Source organism: Clarias gariepinus, chromosome 12 (assembly GCF_024256425.1).
Source record: "Clarias gariepinus isolate MV-2021 ecotype Netherlands chromosome 12, CGAR_prim_01v2, whole genome shotgun sequence".
Taxonomy (NCBI): domain Eukaryota; kingdom Metazoa; phylum Chordata; class Actinopteri; order Siluriformes; family Clariidae; genus Clarias; species Clarias gariepinus.
Genome location: NC_071111.1, coordinates 15626769 through 15654734, shown reverse-complemented (window position 1 = coordinate 15654734; position 27966 = coordinate 15626769). Strand labels below are relative to the sequence as shown.

General features: G+C 37.4%; 1 protein-coding gene across 2 annotated transcripts; it reads left to right on the top strand.

Moving 5' to 3' along the window:
* The first annotated feature begins 6 nt into the window (after positions 1–6).
* pacsin2 (protein kinase C and casein kinase substrate in neurons 2) lies at positions 7–27966 on the top strand. 2 transcript variants are annotated; one of them, XM_053508531.1, is made up of 11 exons: positions 7–134; positions 12957–13029; positions 13151–13307; positions 13652–13887; positions 16242–16394; positions 16854–17029; positions 18324–18444; positions 22130–22248; positions 24069–24194; positions 25107–25291; positions 26109–27966. In XM_053508531.1, exons 2-11 carry the CDS (start codon positions 12976–12978, stop codon positions 26219–26221), a joined length of 1440 nt encoding a protein of 479 aa, XP_053364506.1. In that variant the 5' UTR covers positions 7–134; positions 12957–12975; the 3' UTR covers positions 26222–27966. The 2 variants fall into 2 exon arrangements, with proteins under 2 accessions (XP_053364506.1, XP_053364507.1); XM_053508532.1 differs by lacking the exon at positions 24069–24194.

Below are 27966 nucleotides of genomic sequence, written 5' to 3'. Positions count from 1 at the left end.
CATTGACGAGTCGTCACCAGATTCTCTGCAGGCATTCGGTCATGGAGAGGTTGTGAGACACCACGGCTGAGGTGTGCGACATATCTACCGAGAATCTACATTTCCGCACCCTTTCTTGTTCGGGTTGGACCGAGGTAAAGTGGATTTCCAGCACCATGTTTGTACTGTCTCTGGAACCGTTTTTATCGTTAGAATCGGTTTGTTTGAATAGCCAGCTAACGTAAGTCGCTAGTCCGCTTTAGCCACTGTAAGCTACGTGATTAAACTGGTGTTCTGTGTTAAACTACCTGACAACTTCTTGTTCCTATAACGCCAGGTTGTTTTTTAAAAGTGAATATTTTTGGTTTGTTGGATATATGTCCGTGAAAAAGCAGAGTATTAAAACTTTAAAGTGTTTTAACATGGCAGTACATGTCACATAGGACGGAGACAGTGTTCGCCCTGGTTAAATGGAGAATATTCCCTAGTCCAGGTTTATCTAGAGATTAAAAAGATGAACTTTTCAGTTATTTATGTATTTTTATTTTATTCGCATATCAGACAGTGAATTGTGAATTTCTTAAGATGACTAAACCAGCATTAGACAGGCGGGGCAGGGCAATGTTAATGTGTCTCCATCCCAAATTGCCCCCTGCTGGACATATATTGCATTGCATTGCATTGCACCCATGCAGTACTCCTCCAAAAAAGTCTTGAGCCAGACTAACAAATACTTTGCTGTCAAGTTCCAAAGTATTTTTTCAAGGACTTTAAAAAAATGACATAAATTTTTTTAATTGGAAAATATGTCTTAGAAATGATTGGATTGTTGATGTTAATGATAGAACTTTATCTTGTTAAAGCACTTCAGCCTGTTTTTTTTTTTTTATTAGTGTACACGCTGCAGTGCTAACATAACCTTGAAAGATGTGAAACAGCTGCTTGAAATGGACTTACAATCCAAGTTTATTTTGTATTAATCTTGACTTCACTAACCTTGACTAGGAGCATTCAAATAAAACTGTTTTCATAAGGCTTCAAACTCATGTGATTTTAAAAAACTATTTAATGAGCAGTGATACGTTTTAAGAAGAAGTGAAAGCACCCTTGTGCCACAGTGGTTCCTGCTTTTGTTGAGCTTAAAAGCATCAGGCTCAGAGTTTATGGGGAATCAGGAAGTCAGTTGGAAAAGCCCATGACTGTGATGATGTGCAACCTTTCCCCCCTTTGTTTTTTATGGTGTTTCCCTTCATTATGACGTCTTATTCTTTCCATCGGTTCCAGAATGCTGAAGAGGTGACAGAAGGACAGATCTGTCTTCACGGGTTTACACTTAACCCTTTGTCTGTTACACAGCCATTCTCATTTCGGCTTTTAGCCAATTTCATCATAACCACACAGTAGCTCTCGTTCTTTCAACTGACCGCCTCATGTAGCGCTCCATTAAAGTAAGAGAAGATTAGGATATATCAGGTCACTGTTTAATAATGGGCATCCAATTGGTCATTATTTTATTATGTACTTTAACTTGCATCAGTCTATTTACGCACTGTTACCCATCATACACTGACCAGACCAAAAAAAAATTTACTTTACAACACCATAACGTTTATTTTCATTCAGAGTTGCATTTATTTTGCCCCAGATCTTGCATTGATGACGAGAGACATCTTCTCTAAAGTCTTTTCTAGAACATCACAAAGACTTGGTGGCTAATTCACATGTGAAAATGATTCCTTATGCTCCCAGAACCTTCACAATTCCTTGACAATTTGACATTGACATCTTGGAATATACCCGTGCCCTCATGGAGGAAAAAATCCACTCACATGATCCTCTGATCATTCAGTACATTCAGTTCATCAGCTGACTTCATTTTTTTGCCACATAAGGTTTCTGAATCATAACAGTTCCTCCAGAGGCTTGTACAGTGGGCTTTATGCATGAAGGATGTATCATTGCATGTGCTTCCCTTCTTACACTGATGCACTCAACGTCTGGAATAGGGTCAAGCTGGACTCATCAAACCACATGACCAAAAGTCCAATCTTTATGCAAGTGGCTTTCCTATGGCCGGACAGCTGTTTAGTCTCAATCCTGTGAGTGTGTGTCAGTGAATGTATGGAAATGCTCTTGCCTTCATTATAACCATAGTTTTGATTTCACCTGTTATTTTTATTATGAAGCAAGCTCAGCACTATCCTTTCAGGTTTCAATAATGTCTTGTACAGTTCTTTACTCAATTTAAGCAAACTTCTTCTTTGTTTTTGTTTTTTTTACTTGATACAGGACAATAATTTGAATCCTTGGAGTCTTTTCCACCACTGATTTTTTTTTTTTCCTTCATTTTATTATGAAATGAGAAGCTACTCACTGTATCGGTTAAAGGACTTGTTTCCCACTTAAACATATAAATAATGGCAGTAACTACCTAATCTAACACTCTTTATATGATTTTTTTTTTTTAATGAAAATGGAAGACCCCCCCCCCTTTTTTTAGCCGTACCCTTATTTGAAAAATGAAACCTAATTATTTAAAGCAGATGGCATAATTTAACAGTCTATGTCATCCTGAACCATGCAAACTGTACAGTCTGTTATTTCGGTTCTGCACTGCGGCAGCTACAGCAGCTGGGGTGCTTACTGACCCCCCAGGGGAGTATTGGTAGCACAGGCTGCACAGTTGTATTTGTCTGATGATGTTTCTACAAATGTCATTAGGGTAAAGCTGGCAGTACAGCTGCATACGGGACACTCAGAATCGCACAAGGGGAAATAACTAAAGGTCGTTCAGGGTCGGTGAACCTTGGCCGACATGCCTCTCCACAGAAATGGAAGAGAAATGTCCCAATAAGGTAAAAAAAAAAGTTAAGAGGTCACCTCATGGGACCACCCTGTTGACTTTAGTTATTGGCGTTACAAGCTTTATATAGAAAGTGTTCAAACATAGCGCTGTTATAAGTTTATACACCTTTACACACCCGACATTGCATAAATCCATGTGTAGTGGATGGCACACGTCGGTAAAATAAAATCTTGCACAGTACTGTACCATCCTGGAATAAAAATATTGGTGCATTGAAACTTAAAACAGTGTTAAATATCTGTGTGGCTGGGAATCATTCTCAAATATTCTTCTTTAGCTCTTTAGCTAGTGTTTAAGAGGTCTAGGCGGATGTGTTTATGGTGGACTTGATTAAAAATTCTAAAAGGAATTACTTATTCTACAAAGTATTATATTGGGGATAAGCACAGCGTTTGTATTTTTTATTTTTATTTCTTCTCTTCCTTAAATTCAATAAACTCCCTCAGTTAATCTTTATGCACCAGTATAGCTGCATGCCCTTTTTCCTTCTTTAAAAGAATTTTAAATATGACCAGAGTCCACAAGAAAATAGCTCTTTCTGAACCCTTAAGTTTACTACATTTTTTTATTCACAGTATTAAAAAAAAAACACACACACACAAAAAAAACTATGTTTATTGTAAGATGTGAAGTTGTGGATGCAAGTAGTTCAAATGATTTAAGATCCTTCAAGGGCCTTGATAATTAAATAATTTTTATAGTCCAACGCAAAGGGAAGATTAATAATGAAGTTTAATTTTTATATATTTGTTTTGTATGTATTTTTCAGTATGTTTTAATTTTTGCTAAATGTCAGCCTTAGAAATTCTGCTTTCATCTTATTTCCATATCTGTCTTTATGGTATCATACTTGGACATGAATGTCTCATTTGCTGAAATATATTTTAAACTATGATTTTTTTTTGTTTTTTTTGTGGCTATAATACACAAACTATGTTCCCCACCAGTAATATGCAGAATTCAACATGGCAATTAAAACAAGCATAACATTTTCTAACATCCCCAAGCACAATGCATATCAGCCTAGATGTGGTTTCTGGGAAAGTCTGTCAAATATGCATTATATTGTGATAAGGTCCGAGGCGTGCTTATTTCTAGAGGCTCTAAAGCGTAATCCAGATCTCTGAGTGTGGAGAATGACATTCTGATAAATAACATTGTTGCGTGTGTGTGTGGAATCTGCACTTTAAACTTGCATTACTCCTGCGTCTCTGTGATTTCAGTGTTTATCAGAGTGCCCTCGCCCTCGGGTCTTTTTAAGGAGTGTGCACATGATCGAGTACTCCACGTAGGGGCCTGTGTTTGCTTTTCGTGTCGTAATTTCTTAAGAATCCTGCTGCGTAATGAGAATTTATAATGAAGCTTATTGAGTCTTAGGCCTTCTTGAGTTATTCTCATTCCTTCAGTGAAAGACGACTGTAAGTATCAATGTGTGCATAATCTAGCAAATGTGCAATATTGTTGTGATTGTCTTTTGTTGTGATAGTGTTCAGCTTGATTAATTCCTGTTTTTTCTCAGAATGCTTCCTGAAAGTGACATGTCTGTACAAGTCTAGATTCAATACGTATTTCTGTTTTTATTTTCTTACAGCAGGATGATGTATTTGGAAATGTTGGATCTGTAATACACTCAGAACAATTTATTAGGAACTCCTGTACATCTACTTAACTGATGTGTCAGTTCTGTCGCTGCACTTTATAAAATCATGTGCAAATATGGTCCAGTAGCTTCAGGTAACTTTCACCTCAATCATTAGAATGGGGGTGTGTGATCTTGGTGCTTTTGTCCATAGTGTGATTGTTGGTGCCAGACAGGCTTGTTCAAGTATTTTTTACCTGCTGATCTCCTGATCCTGGCCAGAATAATGGAATAATAAAAAAAAAAACACATCGACTGAGCTGCAGTTTTGTGAATAAGAGTTATCTTGTTGATAAGAGAGGTTAAGAGAGAATGGACAGACCGGTTCAATGTGATAGAGCGGCTAGATAATCAGTCTGTAACGTTGTGGTGAGCAGAAAAGGATTTTAGAAAGCACATCATGTCTATAAGTGCTTACTGAGTGTAAGTGTAATAGAGTTTTACCTACAGATGAAATTTTAGATTGTTTGGTCTGGGTGAAATGATGTGCATCAGGATACTTTTATTTTAGCTATGGTGAGTGTTTGGGTTATGTTTATTACAGCTGAACCTCAGCATACGAATTAAAAGAATCAAAATTTGCCTTGAGATTTTAAATTTAGCAAAAACAATTTCATCAGCATACGAAGCATTTTTAGCATATAAACTTCCTTTCGTTAGTGGAAAGCCAAGCGAATTAGTTTTTTTTTTTTTTTTTGCATTTTGTGCAAGAATTAATGAAGACATAGCAACATGGGTTAGCAAAAAAGAAAGTTAGCAAGGAATGTAGCAAGAAGAGAGGAAAACCACTTTCAGTGGAAATTAAGAAAGAAATTATCTATTAAAAAAAAAAAAAGCAGTTGGTACCAAGAGGAATTTTAAGTTAAGGTTAATTTCTCTATTTATTTATGTCCTTTAAATGTTTGGATTGTTTTTATATGCACAAATATGATTATAGTGTTGGAAATTGGTAATATTTGTAATATTTTTGGGTGGCTGGAACAGTTTATCTGCATTTACAATATTTTTAATGTGTGTGTGTGTATATGTATGTATGTATGTATGTGTGTATGTATGTGTGTGTGTATGTGTGTATATATATATATATATATATATATATATATATATATATATATATATATATATATATATACACAGATTTTCTTCCTGAGGACTCACCTCCAAAATGATGCAGAGGTTACGTTGTTTCTTGTTTGTTTGTTTTTCATAGCTGCCTAGCAACCCTGATACCTATTTCACCAGATTTCATTTAGTAAAGGTTATTCAAGGGTAATTTGGTTGGCAATAACACTTTCACCCACGGTTGTCACCAGATTTGTTGGTCTTACTCTGTATTACTGCTTAAAACCTGCCATATATTAGAAAATGTTAGCCGCCCCTTTTTAGCCCGATTCTGATCAGTGTGTCCGGGTTCGTGTTTGTGATCTGACTGCGCTGATTTAAAACGCTGCGTTGACGGGGCGCGGGGGGGACGTCATCAAACAATCACAACAGAATCAAAAACGTTTCTCTTTGCCCATCAGTTACAGTAAATGTGTTGTGGCCTGAGAGCTTGAGAGTTACAGAGAAGAACTCATACTGAGACATATTTTGTCATCCATCAGATTAGATCTGTATATCAACAGACATGTGTACAGTACATGCAGCAGAAATTTGGTGAACACAATACATTTTTTACTTTGAGGTTAGTCAAAGAACAAGTTTTATTCCACTTAAGCTGTTAGACATATTATTAACAGATTATCAGTCTGCAGTAATGTAAGCACAGGTAATGAACACAGAGGGAGCTTACACTTATGCAACTTTTTGGTTTTTGGTTGTCTGAATGCTTTCTTTCTCAATCTGGTTTGTAAGAGCACAGTAAATGAACCTGTGCACTAGATGTTAAATGTGTTGTGTATGTGATGTGTATATAAAACATTTTAAAGGTCCAATAATTTACTGTCTCTATACCATGTTAACATAGGCCTTAGAGGTTCCCCCAAAGTGTTTGTTTTGAAATACCTGTTTGTTTTTTAAACATACTACAAACTATTTTACTCCTCCTTCAAATGCAGCATTTCAGGATTTATTTAATGAGCTGCTACAGAGTTACAGCCACCAGAGAACAGCAGAGCTGAGCCACAAGCCAGGGGGAGAGTAACTTCTTATATGAGGTCACAATAGGGGGAAAATCTAATTGGCTTGTTTAACCACTGGGTAATACAACAATGTCCCAAAAAAAAAGGACAAAAAGCTGTGAATGTTTTGGTATACCAGGTTGCCTTCAAACTACAGATGCTCCTTGATTAAATACTTCCTTCATTGTCAAATGTGGTCTTGTGTAAAAAGTAGCTGGTGTCCGTTTTGAGGAACTGCTCCTCAGTGTGTTTGTAGCTATGTAACACTGTTGTTGCCAAGGATGTAAAAGTGTCTGTGTGTGTGTGTGTGTGTGTGTGTGTGTGTGTGTGTGTGTGTGTGTGTGTGTGTGTGTGTGTGTGTGTGTGTTTAGTAGGAGGGACTTAAGAAGCTGCCATATATGTGAGAGATTTGCAGCAATACTGTGGTCACTAATTCCGAAGTGGCAAAAAAAAAAGTAATGTAGACCAGAACTGAAAAGAAACATTAATCTGCACACAGACCAGGCTTATCTATTTTATCTTGGCAAGTTTCAATAAAAAAAATTCACGTCTACTGAGAAGAGGGTGTAAGCAAACACCAGATGGAGAAACAGTAAACTCTATGGCGAAGTGTCTAGATACAGTACATGACAGAGTACCGAATTGTTTATATCATGCTTGATCAGGAAAAATTGTTGTCGGGTGTGTATTTGCATGTTTTTTTTTATTATGCATAATTTTTTATCTTTTTTTTTTTTAAGGGAATCAATGTTGTTTAGCCAGAAATATAAACTCAGTCATGTATAAAGAAACCACATTTGGGTTAAGTCAAAACCAAAAGCCTCAGAACCACATAGATACCACATGGCAAAGCAGTAATGCCTACTAAAGCCACACCAACAGTAAAAAAACACATCTAGGGAAGCGTGACGAGAACACTACAGGAATATTTCATCACCAGTCAAGAGGACATTTTACCGCATATAAATATGCAAAAATAAAATATTTTTTAAATGGTTGTTACTACCAGCAAGCTCAAATATTGCTTAAATCAGCCAAGTACAGGAAACAGGCCTGTATGAAGGGATAAGCTTGCATGACTTTTGAGAACAGATGTGAGCTCAGACTATTATATATATTTTTTTAAGTTAAATGCTGATTGCAATGCATTAAATGTTTTAAGCCAGTTATTTATATAATAATGCGATCATTTATTTCAGTCCATCTCTGTGGCGTTGGTGCTCGGGAGATTCCAGCGATCTCTGTGGACACCTGCTAAAAGTTGCTAGCTATTAAATTTTTATTTTTAGCACATTAGACCACCCTTTTCCTTTTTGCTTTTTTTTTGTACAATGTGACACAAAACCAAACTAAAAGGTGTAATCGTTTCTGAACGATGTTCAAGTCAAACCGGGACTTGTGATAAAAATTTCTCATGAAGGCATATCAACAGTTACAGGCAATTAACATTTACAGAAAACTTTAAGCACAGTACATTGATGAGGACTCTTATCCACACTAACACATTTAAATGGTTTAAAAGTAGGCTGTAGTCTGTGAATGAGCTCTGGCTCAAAGCGTAATGCAGTCATTCCCGTGAACATTTATAGAGTGGAACGTTTGATCCTCGAAAATCGCCAACTTGATTCACCATTTGCGCATTACAGGGACTCAGCTGGGAGTTATTGCTACATCCTACAAGTCCTGTACGTCAAGCAGGCAATTCAAGTCTTGCATACTGAGAAGTCTTGCATACTAAGAAGACTTTCTACCTTGAATGGTATCCAAGCACTATCTATACTAAGAGCATCAGTGTAGCAGGAAATAATATTGAAAAAGGTAAAAAAAAAAATTTTTTGTCTCCTTACCGTTTTCTGTTATTCTGCACAACCAAAAGTCCTGGTTTGACTTTTACTCAAACGCTCCTTGTATATTATTTCCTGTTGTGGAAAGCAAAAAACAAAACAAAACAGAGTTTAAAAGAGATTTGACCCCAATTGCCACAGCTGGAGGAAGTAAATAGAATGTGCTGCTTTTTGGGTTGCAGTCCACATTTTTTGTAGATATTATCTGATAATAGTAAGGAGAAACTGAGGCAAGGGACAGAACTGAAATGCTGCAAAATACAATTGAGGGGAACTGCCTTGCATCCCAAAAAAATAAATTAAAAGTGCCATTTCAGAAAGGTCAAATTATTGATCTTTATTTAGCAGATAAAATAGAAGTTAGAAATAGAAGTTCCACTAAAAGTAGTGGACTTGGGTTGAGAACTGTCCAAGACATTAATTAAACCTGCAAGGATGGGGCTGAATCGCCCAGACCGCCTACATGGCCCATCAGATTTTTATTTTTCTTTCCTTTTTTTTTCTTTTTTTTATATGTCCATTGTAGGGGAAAAAACAAGCCACACCATATGAAGTAAAAGACTAATGGGTGTAAAAACGCTTAGTCAGGGACTGCGCTGTTTGAATTCACACTGATGCCAGAGAGGAAACGGTGCCTGAATGGAGGTGGATGAATGTGACAGAGAAGTCTCTGTCAGCAGTGTTCCGTTGCAGTGCTCGTCCAAGCAACGGAAAAACCTCCCAATGGGTGTGCGCTGAATTTCAAACCGTGTTTGTGTTTATACACCTACAGCTGAGTTAGTGCATCTGGTATAAGGCTTACTGCCTCAAATACTTCCTGTCTCAAGTAAGAAGTATTCTTACTTGGAAATCTACACACTCCTTAAAATTTTTATCTTTTTCTCCATTTTTTTTGGTTTTGTCCAAATGTCGATAGACATCGACTGCCTTATTTCCGTCGTCTACCTGTAGATGAAATGTTTACTTTGATTGACCCTCTTCATGGTGTGTCACAAAACAACGTTTGTTATCCACGACCCATTTTCCAGGATATTTAAATAAAAGCTTTGTGTTTGAGCGAGTGTGTTATTATAAATGAGAGAAAACTATTCACTGCCTCAAAATCTTGCTGTGGCGATGGTTGCTAAGCCCATAAACCCACTGAGCCCATGTGACTTACTTGTGTAAATAAAGTTGAAGAAATCTTTTCCTTCTTCCTTTTTTTTCACCTGCTTTTCCTTTTATACCTGGCTTTGTGCAATACTGCTTTAAAAATAAAATCATGGAAACTATGAATTTTCCTGCTGCTATTCTGATAAGGTCCATCAGCGGGTGTGCAGAAAATTGTGTGTGTGAGATGTCTGCAAGAGTTTGCGAAGGTATGTAAGACCAGTGTTGTGCAAATCAGTGTTGAAGGGACAGACAGTGCTGTAAGAATGGCAGGATTTTTCATCACTTCCTCTGGAAAAAATGTCCCGCATTAAGTTAGTGAGTGATGCGTCCTCATGTTCATATGCCTGTGTCACTATTGGACTCTCCAAAGGAATGTTAAGAGTAGATTTCCTCATCATTACCGAAGATGATCGATACTGAGTGTAGCTCTTAGTGGCATGTCTGAGATTCCAAGGACGGCACAGGCTGGGCAAAATATAGCCATGTTGACATTCTGTACTCAGGAAGCCATTTAGCCGTAAAATAAATGTCTCAGTACATATTAATTTTATGGACATTATCTAACTTTGTGTGTTAATATTTACTTTATTAATTAGAGACAAAGCGCTGGCTGTTCCTAAACTTTCCAGAACAGTTCAGGTGTATTATAAATACAGCGGAACCTTGGATTGCAAGTAACTCGGTCTGCGAGCATTTTGCAAGACAAGCAAAATAAATCAAATAAATGAGCAAGGTCGTGATATACGAGTTTTACTCATGCGATTTGTCTGTCGAGCATCACATGATCACAGCTCAATGGTTCTTCTCTCTGGTGCGCTACGGGATTATAGGTAATCATCTCCCATGGTCAGTCTCAAGCTGTGTTCCATTCAGAAGTGTACTTCACAGGGTGCTCCCTGCTCCATTTGGAATGTCAGTGAAGAGAATTCCACCATTCTGAACACGATGCAAAGTCACCAGCACAGACGTCACTTCCTCCCTATGTTACCATAGTAACATAAACACCTTGGATACCTGTTGCTGCTGCTGTGAATATTTCACACTACAAACATTACATATGAAATATTTATTCAAACAAAAACTGATATCATTATAAAACATATGCTATTCGAACGTGTGTACCTTGTAAAAATGAATGACTAAATAATAATAAACGATTAAAGATATTACCGATTACTAGCCTATATAATACTACAGATTTCTTGATCAAATAAAAATTATTATTGTAATTTGTGTCATATAATAATAATAATAATAATAATAATAATAATAATGATAATGAATATATCGTGTTTCGAGCTTCATTTTTTTTCCATGTTTCAGCGAGACACAATGACTTATGGGACATTTTTCATTCCTGAAGTGAAAACCCGTTGTTCAGTTGCTCCCTACACCGTTCACAGTTCTCTTTGAACTAAACATTTTCGTTCCCTCTAATTTGGAATCACACTTAACATGGCTGAACACCCTGTGGATCTGAATATCTGTAAATTGTCTGCAACATATGCGGCTTTCAGCTGCCAACCTTACTCGTATGTTCTTCACCTGCCCTAAGCTTTTTAGTTAATGGTCCCATTTCTTTTATACAAGGTGGTATTAAATGAAATGACTTTAATAAGTCAGTGTGCCAAAAGACATTGTCCTGTGTACATCAGCAACTGTGCAACTGCTGCTATTCTGACCATGTCTGCTATTTTATCATGGACAGCCAGTTAGAACTATAAGCGAACATTAAATCCTGTGTGAAACCGGGCAAATCTGCCACAGAGATGTTTGACATGATTCAGCAAGTTTACGGCGAAGCTGCAATAAGTTTTTCAAAATGTTTTGAGTGCTACGCTTCAAGAGCGGAAGAATATCACTGGGAGATAACAAGAAATCAGGAAGACCTTTAACGAGCTCGACCCCAAAAATGTCGAAACCACAAAAATGTCCACAATTTGTGCATGATGATCATCTGGGAACATTCACAACATTGCTGCCATTGTCGGAACATTCCAGGCAACATTGAAGTCTGCCAAGATCTTCCTCAGCGTGCCATGAATGTCCAGGATCATTACTGATGACGAAACTTGGGTGTATGGGTATGACCCTAAGACGAAGCAACAGTCTGTAGAAAGTGAAAAGCTCGCCATCTCAATGACCGAAAAAGGTAAGGCAGGTCTGCAGCCCAACCGAATGCATACTCATCGTCTTTTTTGACATTCGTGACATTGTCTATTGAAAATCCGTTCCCAAGGGCAAAGCCAATATTGAATTCTACTGCCAGGAAGACATCTGAGGGAGGATGTACAGAAAGCGACTGGATCTGTAGCACTTTTATAATTTAACCTAAGGGGCTTTAAAGCTTATTTCCAAAGAAAGATTTGACTTTTTACTTTTATCTTCTTTTGACGTTCAGAGCAGAGAGCATGCTTTCCATTCACAGTGTTATTGTCCTGTACTTATTATGTTTCTTTCTTTTTTAAATCCTTCTGCCTCCTTTTTTGTGGGATTGTTGCCTTTGTGTTGGTTGTTTTGTCTTTGGTTCTTTAAGAAGATAAAACTATGGAACATTAAATGTTCCATTTTGTATTTGCTTTTTTAATAATTATTATTATTATTATTATTATTATTATTATCACCACTATGAAACATATCCAAAAAACATAGCTTATTAAAATAACTTTTTCCTGTTTTGCCGCACTATGGAATTTAGTCTCATGATTTATTTAGAACAGTAAACATTATATATATATATTTCATATATATATGTATATATTTCTTTATTTTGTTTTGTTTTTGCAGGATTAATCCAGAGCAATTTACAGAAGTGTAGGCATATCTGTTAAACCCACCATTCATTTATTTACATTTATAATTGGTGATTTTAGCAGTCTATTATTTTATTAATTGCTTAATAATAATAATAATAATAATAATCACAGCACTGGCAACATTTTGAGAAGCACTGGTTTACTGTGTGTGTTATTAGATTTTTCCTACAAACACTTATGAAATCCTGAACTGAAACCATCTTAAATTATGTTATAGGAATGAATCTTGTGGATTATTGCATAGGAGGTGATCTTACTTTAAATATAAGGTATAACAGATTTAAGTTACAGCTGACAGCAACCTGAATGTTTTAAAAAATTAATAATAATCACTACCATTTTACAGGCGAACATGAAAATGACATTGTGTGATGCTTTTAGCTTAGTGCACAGTATGGGTCTAATATTTCAGCAGCTGAATCGTGGCATAAGAAGCCCTTCTTTAATCCATAATGCTCGTGCTTGTCACTCAGACCGGAGACGTGATGTCAGAATGCAGTGGTATACAAACACAATGTAATTTTGTTTACTCTTTTTCAGATAATCAAAGAAGGAAGCCATGTCTGACTACACGGACTCTTTAACTGATGTCTCCAGTGACAGCTTTTGGGAGGTAATACACACTCATGCTGATATAACTGCACATTTTCCTGTTTGCAGTTAGACAGCCAGCAAACATGCCCGTTTTTTTCCTCTCTTTCTCTTTTCCTTTTTTCCTCTCTTTCATGAACCAGGTTGGCAATTACAAACGGGCGGTAAAGCGGGTGGATGATGGGAATCGTCTGTGTAACGACTTGATGAACTGTATTCATGAGCGAGCTCGCATTGAAAAAGCATACGCACAGCAACTGACAGAATGGGCCAAACGCTGGAGACAACTGATAGACAAAGGTAAGGAAATTATGGAGCTGTAACAAAAGGCTGAGACATTCCAGGCAGAAAGCCATAACAGTTTTTTTTTGTGGTTTTCTAGACGCGTTCCTCCAGATTTACTGTGATTGAACTCTGTATTGGTAGCAGTGTTATTGTTGTACACATTGCTTGTGTTGTAAAACATCCTGAGTTGATTTGTTTACTTCATGTGGTGGGGGAAATAAATTTTGGCTACAAAGCCTTTTTTTTCTTACAGCCTTCCCATGAGTTCTTGTGTTGCTGATTACAGCCCGTGAGTGTAGCCAATGAGTAAAGCTGAATTAATCAGTTAAGCTGATTTGTGTGATTATGTCGTATTGCAGGGCCTCAGTACGGGACAGTGGAGAGGGCCTGGTGTGCCCTGATGACTGAAGCGGAGAAGGTCAGTGATCTACACATGGAGATAAAGGGGGTTCTCATGAGTGAGGACTTTGAAAAAGTCAAAAACTGGCAGAAAGACGCCTACCACAAGCAGATGATCGGCGGGTTCAAGGAAACCAAAGAGGCAGAGGATGGTTATCGCAAAGCACAAAAACCTTGGGCCAAGAAACTTAAAGAGGTATGAGACAACCAGACAGAATGTCTTTTTTTTTTTTTCCCACATTTTAAGACATTTGTTTGATTTTTATTTATTTTTTTAGTAAAGGTTCCCAGTCAGATTTTGTTGTTTGTTTGGAGTGTTAACAGGTCATGTTTTGTATTACTTCGGGCCTGTCCACGCGGAGACGCGTTTCGCTGTATACGTATAAATTTTTTATCGTATTGGCGTTTCGTCCACACGGATCCGGCGTTTTAGGAGACTGAAACCGCTATTTTTTTTAAACCGGGTCCCAAGGTGGATAAATCTGAAAACGACACCCTTGCGGTTTCGTGTGTACAGCCAATCCGCATATTTTGTGAAACGATGTCATTACATCACGTGTCGGCTGCGTCACACGTAACAGCAACAACAATAATGACGGACTACATGATTGTGTTCGTGTTGCTACAAAGCCTACTAGCTTTATTACAACAAAATCTATTGTTTCTATGCAACTGTTATGAGCAACAAGCGATAATGGACAATCCCATCTTGGTTCGTATACAGCGCGAAGGTTATGCACATGATCAAAGTCTTCTTCTCCATGTATAGTGTATCTCTATGGCAGAATTACAGCGCCTTATACTGGTCTGGCATATATACTACGCCGTTTTCAGTGGTTTCGTGTGTACGTCATTTTTTTTTTTAGAACGAGGGGAAAAAAATGATTGGATAGGGAACGCACCGGCTTCGTGTGGACTAGCCCTTAGTTAGCTCTAAGCAGGATTTATGGAAATACTGATTTATGACAGGGCTACTGATCGGAAGGACCCCGGCACCATCAAGCTGCCACTGATTAGCTCTTGGGCAAGCACTTATCTCATCACTGCTCAGATGTATAATGAGATAAACATGTAAGTCACTCTGAATGAGGCTGTCTGGGAAATGCCACAAATTTGAGTGTATTTGCTTGTTTTTTTACTGACCGTTGAACCTAAACGGTGGCACGGTGTCTTAGTGGTTAGCACGGTCAGCTTGCACCTTCAGGGTCCGGGTTTGATCCCCGCCTCGGGGTCTGTGTGCATGGAGTTTGCATGTTCTCTCCGGTTTCCCTTCCAAGTGAGTGACCTTTTTGGCACTACCACAGTGCTGCCAACAACCACTGACATTAGGAGCTTATTTTTCTTATGACATGGAAATTGTGCAACTACACACATTTTTCAGTAGTCTCAAAAAACTGTTTGAGAATGTTTGCAGTTTTAGGCTAGATTTTTATTAGATCAACAAATCAAGATTCCAGCTTCAGTGTTTTTTTCTTCTTCTTTTTTTTTACCCAACAATTTCAGAAGTCACAGCTATGTTTATAGTCATAAGTACTATAAGTATAAGAAAATTTGTATATGCACAATGTCACAAGTACTGGGACAGAATAGCTGTGTAGCCAAAAGATAACCACTCATTATTCAAACTAGGCAAAAAAATAAAACCTCATTTTTAAAGGGGTGTATGAAGATGTAGTCTGATGAGTCCAGATTGATCCTATTCAAACACAATGAGCAAATCAGGGTAAGAAAGGGTGTACAAGCCTTGGAAGGCAATGTTATGATCTGGGGTTGGTTCAGTTGGTCAGGTCAAGCCTGAATGACCTGAATGTACTATACTAAAAGACCAGATTATCAAAGCAATGGATTTTTATTTATTTATTTATTTTAAATGATGGCACTGGCATATTCCGGGGTGACAATGCCAAGATCAAATTGTGAAGCAGTGCTTCTGTGAGAACCAGGAAACATAATCAAATATGATTTTTAGGAGAGAGTTGTGTGAATTGCATATGTTTGTGAAAACCATGCAAGCAGGTGTGTACTATAGTAAAAGCTGAAGTCTAAAGCCTACTGTGACAGTGCGTGTATATCGTGTTAGAGTTCTGAAGGACTTGTTAATTTTAAAAGACACTTTTATAGACGAGCTGACATTACATCAATTCATTTAAGAGTGGTTGATATTGCAGCATTTCCTTATAGCTGATTGATGGATGCAGAGTTTCCAGCACTGTGTTTAACTCTGTGATTACTCTAGCTGTGCATATGTTAAACAAGAGTGGCACAGACTGTATCTAACCTTACATCAGATCACATCTTCATGACCCTGTCTCACTTTTTACAGAACATTGTTTTTACTGCCTGAAACAATTTTGTAATCTTTTTTTTGTTATTTGTTATATCAGAGTGAACTTACTGCCAACTTGCCAACTTACTGTACACCAATATGAAGGTGCACAAGCATAGGGAAAACGAAACACAGTTTTGGAGTGTTATTTGTTTTTAATGGGATTTCTGTCCCTGTTTTTTTTGTTTGTTTGTTTTGTTTTGTTTCTTTTTTTTTTTTTTTAGGTGGACTTGATGAAAAAGGCTTACCACACAGCCTGCAAGGAAGAGAAGCTGGCCACCAGCAGGGAGAACAACAGCAAGATGGAGAGCAATAATCCAGAGGCCCAGAAAAAGCTCCAAGACAAAGTAGAGAAGTGCCAACAGGATGTGCAGAAGGTGTGTGCATGAGCGGGCATGTGTGCAAATATGTATTTAAGACATTCAGCCAGCTCGTAGTTTGATTAAGGCTCCTTTTTAATTCTAGTGTTTTAGATATTGCATGCACATTTACAATGTTATTATCTTAAACTCAAAAATGAGAAAACTAGGGCCACCAGACTGTTGGCTTTGTAATGCCCCACATAAAGTGATTATACCGGATTGTGTGAAGGTGAAAATTCCTTACCATCCCTAGGACATAATAGCATAATGTTATCTTAAATGGTTTTTGTACATTTTGTGCTAAATTTTAAGTTTTTCAGACCTCTTGGAACCCACATACTCGCGCTGCATATGTTGTTCACACACATTGTTTGCTAATCTGAGTGGAAGGCATTTTGTGATATAACAGTTAAAGTGTTTGTGTGTGTGTGTGTGTGTGTGTGTGTGTGTGTGTGTGTGTGTGTGGTGCATCAGACTAAGGAGCGCTATGAGAAGTCTTTGGAGGAACTGGATAAGGTAACGCCTCAGTACATGGAGAACATGGAGCAGGTGTTTGAGCAGTGGCAGCAGTTTGAGGACAAGAGACTCCGTTTCTTCAAAGAGGTCCTACTGGATGTCAAACAACACATTGACCTGTCTACAAATCACAAGTAAGCTACGAGCCCTGCTTTAGCCCAACATTATGTATTTAAAGCATAACAGTGTGTTCGTTAGTGTACACCGTTCACTTCCTCCATGTATACATTTTGTGCCCCTGAAGCATTAAGGTGTATGTTCATTTAAGAGCATGCCAGTAATAAAAAAAAATCCTGGCTTACTAATGCAGCTAATGCAGACAGTTACTTTTTCAAAATGTCAATGTCATGATCCTTGTGTCTATTGATAAGATGCAATACCAACATATTGGACAGAAATCTTTAGCTGCAGACAGGGTGAATAAGCATCACCATCAAACAAACATATTACTTTAAAATGGTTATCAATTTATAGCCTTGCACGAATCACTTAAGATTTAAAAGGCAACTTTTGGTATTGTTTCTGTTAGCTGCTTATTGGGACATTTAAAGAATTTAGAGTTACAAATGTTATGCTCTATAGCAAAGAGAGGTGTTCGGTTACAGAGAAAACAATCTACAGAACTGCAGGATACCCAGCCGTTCTCTCTCTCTCTCTCTCTCTCTCTCTCTCTCTCTCTCTCCGAAAAAAATGCAGCTTATCATTTTACCAAAGAACCTGGAACATGTAAACAAAATAAAACTGCCCTGAATAGTTTTCTTCTGTGTGCCTTATAAAGCGCTTTCAAACAAGACTGATCCCATAAACGATAATTAAATGTCTTCAAAAAAAAAAAAAAACACCACTATATGGCTTACTGGTTAGCACTGTTGTTTTGAACCTCCAGGATCCAGGTTCGATTCCCACCTCGGGGGTCTGTGTGCATGGAGTTTATATGTGCTTGGTGGGTTTTCTCTGGGTACTCCAGTTTTCACTTACAGTTTCAAAGACATGCAGATTAGGCTAATTGGTGTTTCCAAAGTGTGCAAATGAGCATGTGAGTGTATCTCCTGCAATGGGTTGGCACCGTCCAGGGTCTCCTGGGATATACTTGAAGACCCCCATGCGACCCTGTATACAGGATAAAGCGGTAGTGAGGGGGAGAATGTGGTGCATTCTCCATGCAAGTTGTTGTGCGTACATGAATATCAACCCATCGTTCATGTTACAGCCGGAATTATCTGAGTTATGCCGATTATTTTAAAAACGGTCTCAAATCAGATTTAAGAATTCAATAACACTGTTGTTTAAAGATGTAAATGGTACACTGACCTTAAACTTCTTCTCTAAGTACCGAATGAAACAAACTGGTTATTTTATCAAAGTAGTTTTACACTCTCATACAGTATATCTTAAAGTATGTAAAAAAGTATGGTTTTCATCATTCAGGTTCCAGGATGTATATCAGACGTTGGAGGACACAATCCAGGCATCTGACACACAGGAAGATCTGAAATGGTTTCGTGCCAACCATGGCCCAGGCATGCCTATGAACTGGCCTCAGTTTGAGGTATATATATATATACACACACACACACACGATGTAAGACACTGTAGCAAAAGCAATTCGAATGCACTTAAACTGGTCAGACTAGTATAACTGAGACACTCATGTCTCTAATCTTTAAGAAACTTTGTAACACTTTTAACACTCTGTAAAAGAAACTTTTCTTTGTTCAGAGTAATTTTATCTTTCCGTATCAGCTAAGCTGCAGGAAGAGAGAAAACCAGTCTGTCAGGATTTGCCCAGTTGTGCATATTGAGCCAGAATTTGCATCTGTTTTTCTTGAGTGCATAATAAATCAATCTTTCTCTTTTTTCTTTACTTTTTGTCTTTTAAGTGAAAAAAAAAGAAAAACTGTTATCTTTAATAGTCTGAAGGAAAAGCAGCAGAATATAAAAATTGTATGTCGGAGCAGTGAGTCTGTGCCAGACAGCTTCTGCTAATCGAGCTGTCATGTACAGTAAGTGATGGAAAAGAACTAGCTGTATTATACATTAACACTCTGCATCTTTTGTGCTATCTGGGTTACTAAGGTTAAATAACACCTGTGTGGTCAGTGCAAAAATTCTTCAATAGTTTTCTGGAGAACAGTCGTAGCAATCTTGTTGCAGTTAGACCTATAATTTACATAGCTGATAGGCGTTCACGTCAATGGTTTCTGAATGTCTTGAGTAGATGTTTTACAAGGGGTGGTCAGGTCAAACTGTGACTTTCTCATGATTGGAGCCGTAAAACCGATTGACGTTTACAGAAGATTTCAAGCAGAGTACAGTAACGAAACTCGTGCTAAAATCCCACCTAAGGTGGCCTGAAGCCCCCTGCAGGACTTCCAGTGAACATTTGGCAAGTGGAACGCTTGCTCCTTGCTAATCGACTGATAACTTGTCACCAACATGTGGAAGAATCGCATCTCTATACACGATCATTCACCATTACCACTTTACACTTCACTTTCCTGCACATTACAGGAACTTGTCTGAGAGTTATCGCCACATTCCAAATACACTTCTGACCTCAGTTCAAACTATTTTCACATTAAAGGAGTTCCTTGGGGGCCAGCATTTCCAGCATGAAGTAGGCTCCGATTATGGCTCCGGCACACTGAGAAAACTTTCTACCTTGGTGTCCAAGCACTAGTGAAACGCTGGGATAAATCCATTAGCTTAACAGGGGGAAATAAAATGAGTTTTTATAGAATGAGTTTTTATGAGTTCTCATAACTGTTTTTATTCTGCACAATTAAAAGTCCAGGTTTGACTTTAACGCCCCTTGTACTACTCACGAACCACACAGATTCTACAGGCTATGCGCTCACACAGAGCACTACTTCTTACTCGCGTGCATTTTACCATAGACATTTTACCATGTGCTCTTTATCCACTTACCTCATTTAGTCTGAGGTCTATGGAAGGTAAAGTAGGGAAGAGAAAATGTTAAAAAATTAACTCATAGACATTCAGACACACAGTAAAGGATCTGGAACAGTGTAAGAATGTAATAAATGTACACATTGCTGCATAGAGAAATTGGTGTATTGAAGAGATTTGGAATCTCAGTCAAAGGTCTAACCCAAGCATTTTGACTTTCATTTAATAAAAAAAAAAAATAAAAATGCAGCCCTTATAGCGCTCCAGTTCCAGCTTCCTAACACAGCATGGGGATCAGCCTTTAATCAAGAAACAACTTCTTTTAAAGATTGCAGATCAGCATGTGACCTGCTGGTAAATGGTGTGGAATTCCCAGGGAGTCTGGTATTTTTCTGACTAACCCACTCCCTCGCTGCTTTAATTTAGAAGGTGGAATTATCACAGTCACGTTTCCATAAGAGAAGGTCGATTTATAGTGAGTTTTGCTTGGCTGACTTTAATGTCGCTGTCACAATGTCACAAGGGTTTTGGGTTCTTTCTGATCTTTACTTAGCTTTGTTTACTTTTAGTCTCGTGTGTGTGTGCGCGTGTGCGCAAGTTTATCTGTTCTAATTTAAAACAGATAAGGTTTCATTTTAATTTTAGTCCTAATGTTAACAATAAATTGGCTGTACACGCCCTCATATTCTTCTGGGGGTGATTTTTATTGAGATTTTAATTTCTTTAGAGAGTAAAGTTTCCCATAACAGCTTTGAAAAATCAGTTATTAGGTTTTTTTGGGTTTTTTTTTTTTATTACCAACATCACATTTTTGACACTTCAGACATTAATAAATCTAACATGCATTACAGTACAAACTGGCTACAGTAGAACGATTAATATGTTAATATAATATAACAGCACCAGCATTTTTGCTTTAAATTAACAACCCCAAAATCAACCAGTTTATGCTTTCACATGCATTACCTTGTGTACAGCTTTTTAGCAGTGTACTCACACAGGAAGCATTTTTTTTTTGTTGCTTTTTATAGAACGTGAATAGACAATTAATAGCACTCACACAATGTAGTACATAATGTGTTAATCAACAGGAAAATGAAACTGATTGAGAAAAAACATGAGAATGAGTTGATCCAAATATCCTGTGAGATTTTCCCAAAAGGAGCATGTGTGATGCTTCTCAAATTCACTCTTTTTTTTTTTTTTTTTGTGGTTGCTATGCTGATGTAACAAACAAACAAACTCTGAAGGCAAACTTCAGAGTAACGCCTAGCTGATTGTATCTCAGTAGGTGGAATTTGCACCTTAGTCAATGTTGTAATGGAGACAGGATCCTTTTGAAAAAGCTGACATGTTTCACTCAGATCATGCATTTTGGCATCCTCTTCCAAACATGCTCTTTCTGTGTCTGCAGTTTTGCCCCTTTGTAGTAGTGCTTTTTTTTCCCTAGACAGTTAAATTGCAGGATGTTTTTTTTCTCCCCTTCTTATTTGGAATGATGTCATTCCTAGGCAAGGAAACTCAACACATTGTTCAAGCAAATTTATGGAAAATGATGGAATTTGATTATAGATTTAAATTTTGGTTTTTCTTAAAAATTCACCTGTACTCACTCACACGGATGCACACACACACAATGGAGACCAATATGAATTTTGCATAAAAGATGCCTAATAACTTTTTTTTGTGCCACTTTTTTCTAAAGACAACGCAGTGGAGGGCTCAGCATAACTACATAAATTCAACAAATACACCAGTCAATAAGCATAATCTGAAATATGTCAAATGTTTTACCTTATCAAGCAGGAGGAATATTTATCTGCCATTTAAACCTTTTTGTAATTTAATTTGGGTGCACGTATAAATATCAAACAGGAGTCAGTACTGTACATGCAAACAGCAAAGTGAGTATTCAAGAGATTGGTGCTGACTTGTTATATACAGTATATACCTGGGGTTGTGTTGTGAGCTTTTGATTTGAAGATTTATTTTTATTTTTCAAAAACCTTTTTATTTTTCTCACATTTAGATTTTGCAATGTTGGGTGAATATTTGAACCGTGTGTTTAAACTCTCAGCCGATAGGGATTGGGGCTTTTGCATTCGGCTGACATTTTGATTGCATCTGGCTGTATTGCACATGAATTTGCTAAGCTGCTTTATCGCAGTGTGAGTGCTGATTTGGTTGTGTATGTGTGCGTACACGTGTGCTGTGTATGTTTGCTTATTGAGTTGTAAAGATTAGGAGAGATGAGCTGGTATGCGGACACATGCGTCCTCTTTTCTGCTTAATTAATGATCTCTGTGTGTGTGTGTGTTTTAAAGGATTGGTCAGTAGACTTTAATCGGTCGCTGAGTCGTAGAGAAAAAAAGAAGCCAAACGATGAAGTAATGCTTACAGGCATCAATCAAACAGGAGAACAAGCAGCCAAGACCAGTAACAGGTAAACAGATATTTTTTTCTTTGCTGTGGTATTTGTGTATCTATACTCCGAACTACTAGAGTGTGTTTGTGTGTAATTCTAAATTTGGGACAATCTAAAGCCTGTCACCTCTATATTTACAGTAAAGGCTGTGGAGTAAGCCTTAAAGGAGAAATTGGTCATTTTCAAGATTTATAATTTACTTTACACTGCAGGCATAATGGCAGTTGTTGAACATTTTCTATTAACTACAGCATAAAACTGTAACACACACTTAAAACTCCATCTGTACTCAGAAAATAATGCTTTTAGATAAGGCATGCCAATTCTGTTCCTTATACAGTTCCTTAGAGTCGTAACCTCAAAATTGATGTTGGTGTTTGGTTTGTGTGTACCAAATAATTGCAGATCCCTGCTTCTTAAAACCTAGACATCTCAAAGCACATCTTATACCCATTTCAAGTTTAACTTACAAATACCTACTCAAATTATTAATTTTCTGTGGTTGTTTCTTTTTTGCCGTATAAGGAGGTGTGACTCAACAATCTGTGTTAGTTACACAATGAGTTGAAAAACACTGATCATTTCTTTAATCATTCTTCACCTTTAACCTCTTCAATTATGCTTCTCCCTTTTGCACCGTTTGAGTAAGCCTTTAAAATAAGTGACTGAACAGGATGTGTTTAATTTGTGGCGAGTGTTTCTCTGAAAGCACCGACTCATTTATTTAAGATGAAACAGGAAATATAGCAGCACAAACAAAGCTTGTATACTTGCTGTAAAATACTATCCCGTGTTTTTCTTCTTGTTGTTAATTACTATTGGACATATTCATAATTTAGGTGCTTTTGGTTAAACATTATTGTAAAAGTTTCTGTTCATGAAGGTCACTTCTGTTTGGCTTTTTTCATGGGGCCTTTTAAAAGTGGTCTGTGATGGGCAAATGTTTATGTTCAGAGGGAGTTTCCTCTAAGAATGTGAAGTATGCCAGAAGATGCTTAACCGTTATTTGACCTAGTAGGCTACAATTGGACTTTAGGCCCCATCCTTCCGTATATATACGAATTGTTTTAAAAGTCCTATAAAATCGCTGTCATGGACTTATCATGGACATTCACAGATTTAAAAAAAATATTTGTTTAATTATTCATTTATTTTTGTAATTTCAGAAACTATAGCAAATCATTGTGTGAAATGTTGCCCTAAGGACCGTTTTCTGCAGCGTGGATCTCTCACCATGCGCAGGAACACATGACACGGCCAAAATATGGTATTGGTGCTAAAAAGTGTATCAGCCAAGTAAAAAAGTGGATTTTTAGATAGGATCATATAACATCATTTTTCAAAGTACTTTAAGCCTCTTATCTCCCGATCCATGCTTCATTCTTTTTTTTTTTTTAATATGCTGACACGTATATATTTTTTTCATATAAAAAGAAACGTAACAATTTCATGTCCTTTTATTTAGTGTAAGTAACTTTTTTTCAAAATCCAAATCTTTCAGTGATCCTAATTTCAGATTTCACATGAAATCACCTCTCTAAAACGGCCAAAGTTGCGCTTCTTTGGCATACACATTTTCTGTATTCTATGTATAACATAAAACTGCACCAGTACTGTGTCTTGGCTGACTTTATTTTCAGTTGTCCATAAGTCTTAATAAGTCTTGTTTATATGTTAATATTTTTAGGCTTACTCTGGTGATGTCTAAATGATAACACTGTTGTATTGTTCTAATTATTGGTCTGATGTCTTTTTGCTTTCTGTAAAAGCTGTCATACTGTCCGAAAGCACATTTGATTGTTTTTCTGTCACAATCCTGTTTTTCTTCATGTTATTAGCTTGACTGTGCCCAGTAGCACAGGCTTAAACCCATTTGACGACGAGGATGACGAAGAGGAGACGCCAGAAGAGCGGCCCAACAGCAGCCCAGCCAGTGTGAAAAAAGAGGAAGTCGTTGCCAAAATGTTGGTGAAGAAATAGCACCTGTTACTGTTCTGCTCTCTTTTACTGCGTATCTGCCTTCCTCTCTCTGTGGTGTTGTCATTTGCGCGCCTTTTTTGTTTCCTTTTTGCTTTCATTTTCTCCCTGAGTTCTGTCTTCCAGGTGCCTGTTATTTCTCTGCATGGCTGCACAGTGTAGATCATGTGTTAACAAGCACATGTGCACACTCTGTTCTGTGTTTTTGTTCCACAGTGTAACCTGGTCATGAGCCATGCAACTGTTCAGTCAGATCTTTTTTTTTTTTTTTTTTTTAACAGTACCAAATATCAGTAAAAATACTTTCAAATACATTACCCTGCACAATTATTGGCACCCCTTGTAAATATTAATGAAAAAACAACTAATCTTATTCATGCTGAGGAAATATTATGGCTGTGTTTCGTACAAAATGGTTTGACTGTAACACTTCTCTCTGTTTCTTTCGTCCGATTTTGTTGCCTGCATTCTGTTTACAACCTCTGTGCAAAATGCAGACAGTTCCCGGGATTTATGTGGAGCGTCCTGTGCCTGATGCTTGCCTTGTGGTTTTAAGCTAACACTTAAACATTGCTTGTTAGCTGGATTCTGACATAAATCAAGATTGCTCTTTCAAACTTGTAAATGTCACGATGATAAACAGGTATGCTGTTTATGGAGCGAGAGCCTGATTTTCTGTGGGATGATGCTGTCGCATGTGTTTGTGCATTTGCATGGGTTTATTTTGCATTTGTTGGTTTCTTTCACTTGAGTCGGGGCGTTTTACTTTTGTCATTCTTCTCTGAATCTTCATGGCTTCCTGCTCCTGTTTCCTGTCTCCTGTTATCTTGAATGTCGGCATGTCCTGTTCTGACAGCTGCCAGTTGTCCTTGGTTAAGTGGGGTTTTCTTTTCTCACAGTACCACCAACGTACAGCAGACACGGGATTTGTCAGATGAGGAGTCTGGGAATCCTTTCGCAGCAGACACCAATGGAAACGGGAACCCGTTTGAGGACGAGCCAAGTTCTCCAACGGTCTCGGTTCCCGTACGAGCACTGTACGACTACGATGGCCAGGAGCAGGACGAGCTGACTTTCAAAGCAGGTACAGGAGCATCAGAGCAAACACACAGAGAACGTTGTAGATGATTTTCTCCAATACACAAAGAACTAGAACTGTCGTCACCAAAACTAGAACTGACTGGCCATTTTTACAAGCCACCATTGTGGACTCTTACGATTGCCACCAACACCGCATCAAAATAGTACTGGGTAAAACAGCATTGTACAGGCATGTACAGGCATTCATGGTTTACAGAGATACAGGAAACATCTGTATCCAAATGCATACAATATGAATACAGATGTTACAATCAAATGCATACAATATGAATATGTATGGCATGTGACTCAAGTAAAAGAATGCACCAGCTTTACATATACTCACTGGCCACTTTATCAGGAGCTCCAGCCAGACTGACTTCTATTTTAATGTAGATCTAAAGGTCTCTCGAAAACAAATGTCAAATGAGTAGCAGATCTTAGTGGGAACACCTTGTTTAGGGGAGGCATTTACTAGGGACAGTGCACAAACCTGCAGAAGCGCACGTGATGGCACTGCGTTCAATAACGAGAGCGCTTCCTGAACTCTCATACCAGCCAGGCAGACATAGGGCAGGCAGAATCTATCAAAGGATTTAAGATTGATTCCTAGAGAACCAAAGTACAATTATAGAAGTATAAATACAGTAAAAACACAATCATTATTTTTCTTACTGTGCAATTTTATTTTTGTCACTGTACTGATTTTTTCTTTTTTTTTTTATTGTTAAATAATTTTGGATCAGTTCTGGTTAAATGCAAGGTGGCAAAGTCTATTATGTGCCTTCGTCTCAATTTTCATTGTTCTCTCTATCTGAAAGGTGATGAATTTATTAAAATTGGAGAGGAGGATGAGCAGGGATGGTGCAAAGGACGCCTAAAAGATGGCCACGTTGGACTCTACCCGGCTAATTACGTGGAGGACATCCAGTGACCAGAGAGGAAATGAGAATAGTGGCAAGGAAGAAAGCAAGATAAGGAGAAAGGAGGGGAAGGTGAGAAGCTGCCCTGATGAGAAGCTGCTCACTATTCCCCCCTTGTGGTGGAGGCTGGACCAACCGCTGCAATAATCCAAACTGTCTTTCCACCCTAATTTTCTTGTAAATGCTGCCCTTTTTTGAAGATCCAAGAGCAGATAAATTGCCAAGATCTCATCACAGTGTTTTTTTTTTTTTTTTTTTTTTTTAGTAAAGACTGTAAACAAGAGATCTGCACAAAAGGGCAGCAAGACGTGCTGTATTTTAATGATCTTCATAGAACACATATCATCCTATATTTGACTATGTTGAGTACAGTGTCAGACTTCCAGCAGTTTCCTCACATCAAGTCTGTTCTAGATTCTAGTTCTAAACCGAAATATAGAGCATCTTGAGTTAGACAGTTTCCTGGGTTACTGTTTTCTGTGTTGCTCTCATATTGCTCAAGGTCAGGGATACCTGCTTAGTTAATATTAAATGTCATCTGCTCATTGGAATGTTTCCATAAGCATTCCTTCAAAAAGCTATATTTTGGTAATTAGCTTATTGCCAAGACATGCAGACTACATAGTGATAATATTGCCTATTGTTCTAAAAGGGGGACATCTTCAGAGTATCTTTATTTTTCAACACTGTATCCATTAGTGATGCTTCAAATGAAGTCTAGAGGTTTTATTTTCGAACCAGATTTTATTATTTTTACACAACATATAAGGGTTTTTTTTTTTTTAAATAGTCAGGCTTGACCCTGAACTAAACTAGACCAAAGCCAGGCTGAATGCTGGAGTATCTTTTCAGCGAAGTGCTAAAGTGTGGTCATTGTTCCATGTGACTTGTGTGCTGTTCACCTTTTTTGCTGGTCAAGTCAGGAACGTTTTCACCTCTTTCACAAGAAAAGTTTGTTGCTTTTTTTTTTTTTTTTTTTTTTTTTAAACTATTTTTTGTTTCAAATAGTTTCATATTATATAGCTTATTTGTTCTTGGGAAAGGTCTCTCACTTGAAGTCATCAGCTTCATTTTAACCTGCACTGGACACTTCACAGCAGATACACAGAAGAAAAATTGAATGCTATGTTAAAATTTGTTACAAACACGATGTCCACTCATTCACTTAAAATGTTTTACATCAAGAAAGAGTAATGTAAGGAAAAGATGTAGTAGTGTGATAGTATTTGTGCATGTAAATTATAATGAACAAGATGTTGTTGTTTTTTAATATGGGGGAACATTACAAGTAAAAAAAAAAATTAGACTTTTTTGAGACTAATTTATGAAATGCCATAAGTGCTTCAACCTTGGCTCCTGAAGAAATGCTGTGATTTCGAATCAGAATGTATATTAAGCATTTATGTAATTTGAATGTTATGAATTTATCCTTTTGTTACTATATTTTATTATATGAATTTTATTCCATTCTTGCAGATTATGTTGTTATTTAGACACAATTATCAAATGTTATTTTGTTTTGATTTTGTTCTGAGAGTTTGTATTTAGTATTTTATTACCACCTGCCAGTAATAGCTGTGTCCTCATAAGAGGCTGAACATATGAATTTGGAAAGTATCCGAGGTTTGTTATTAAGAAGTAACAGAAGATCTTAACATATCCATTTGGTTTGTAAACCAGCAACCATGCTGTAACACAGTACATCCTGTTCATTTTCTCACCTTGGCAGTTGGCAAATAAATGTTTTTAAATGAGA

Excerpts from the sequence above, each read along its gene's own strand:
- pacsin2 (XM_053508531.1), top strand. The coding sequence starts at position 12,976 with ATGTCTGACTACACGGACTCTTTAACTGATGTCTCCAGTGACAGCTTT. Across the intron at positions 18,445-22,129 it reads TGAACTGGCCTCAGTTTGAG|GATTGGTCAGTAGACTTTAA; the intron begins GTATATATATAT and ends TGTGTTTTAAAG. Across the intron at positions 24,195-25,106 it reads GAGGAAGTCGTTGCCAAAAT|TACCACCAACGTACAGCAGA; the intron begins GTTGGTGAAGAA and ends CTTTTCTCACAG.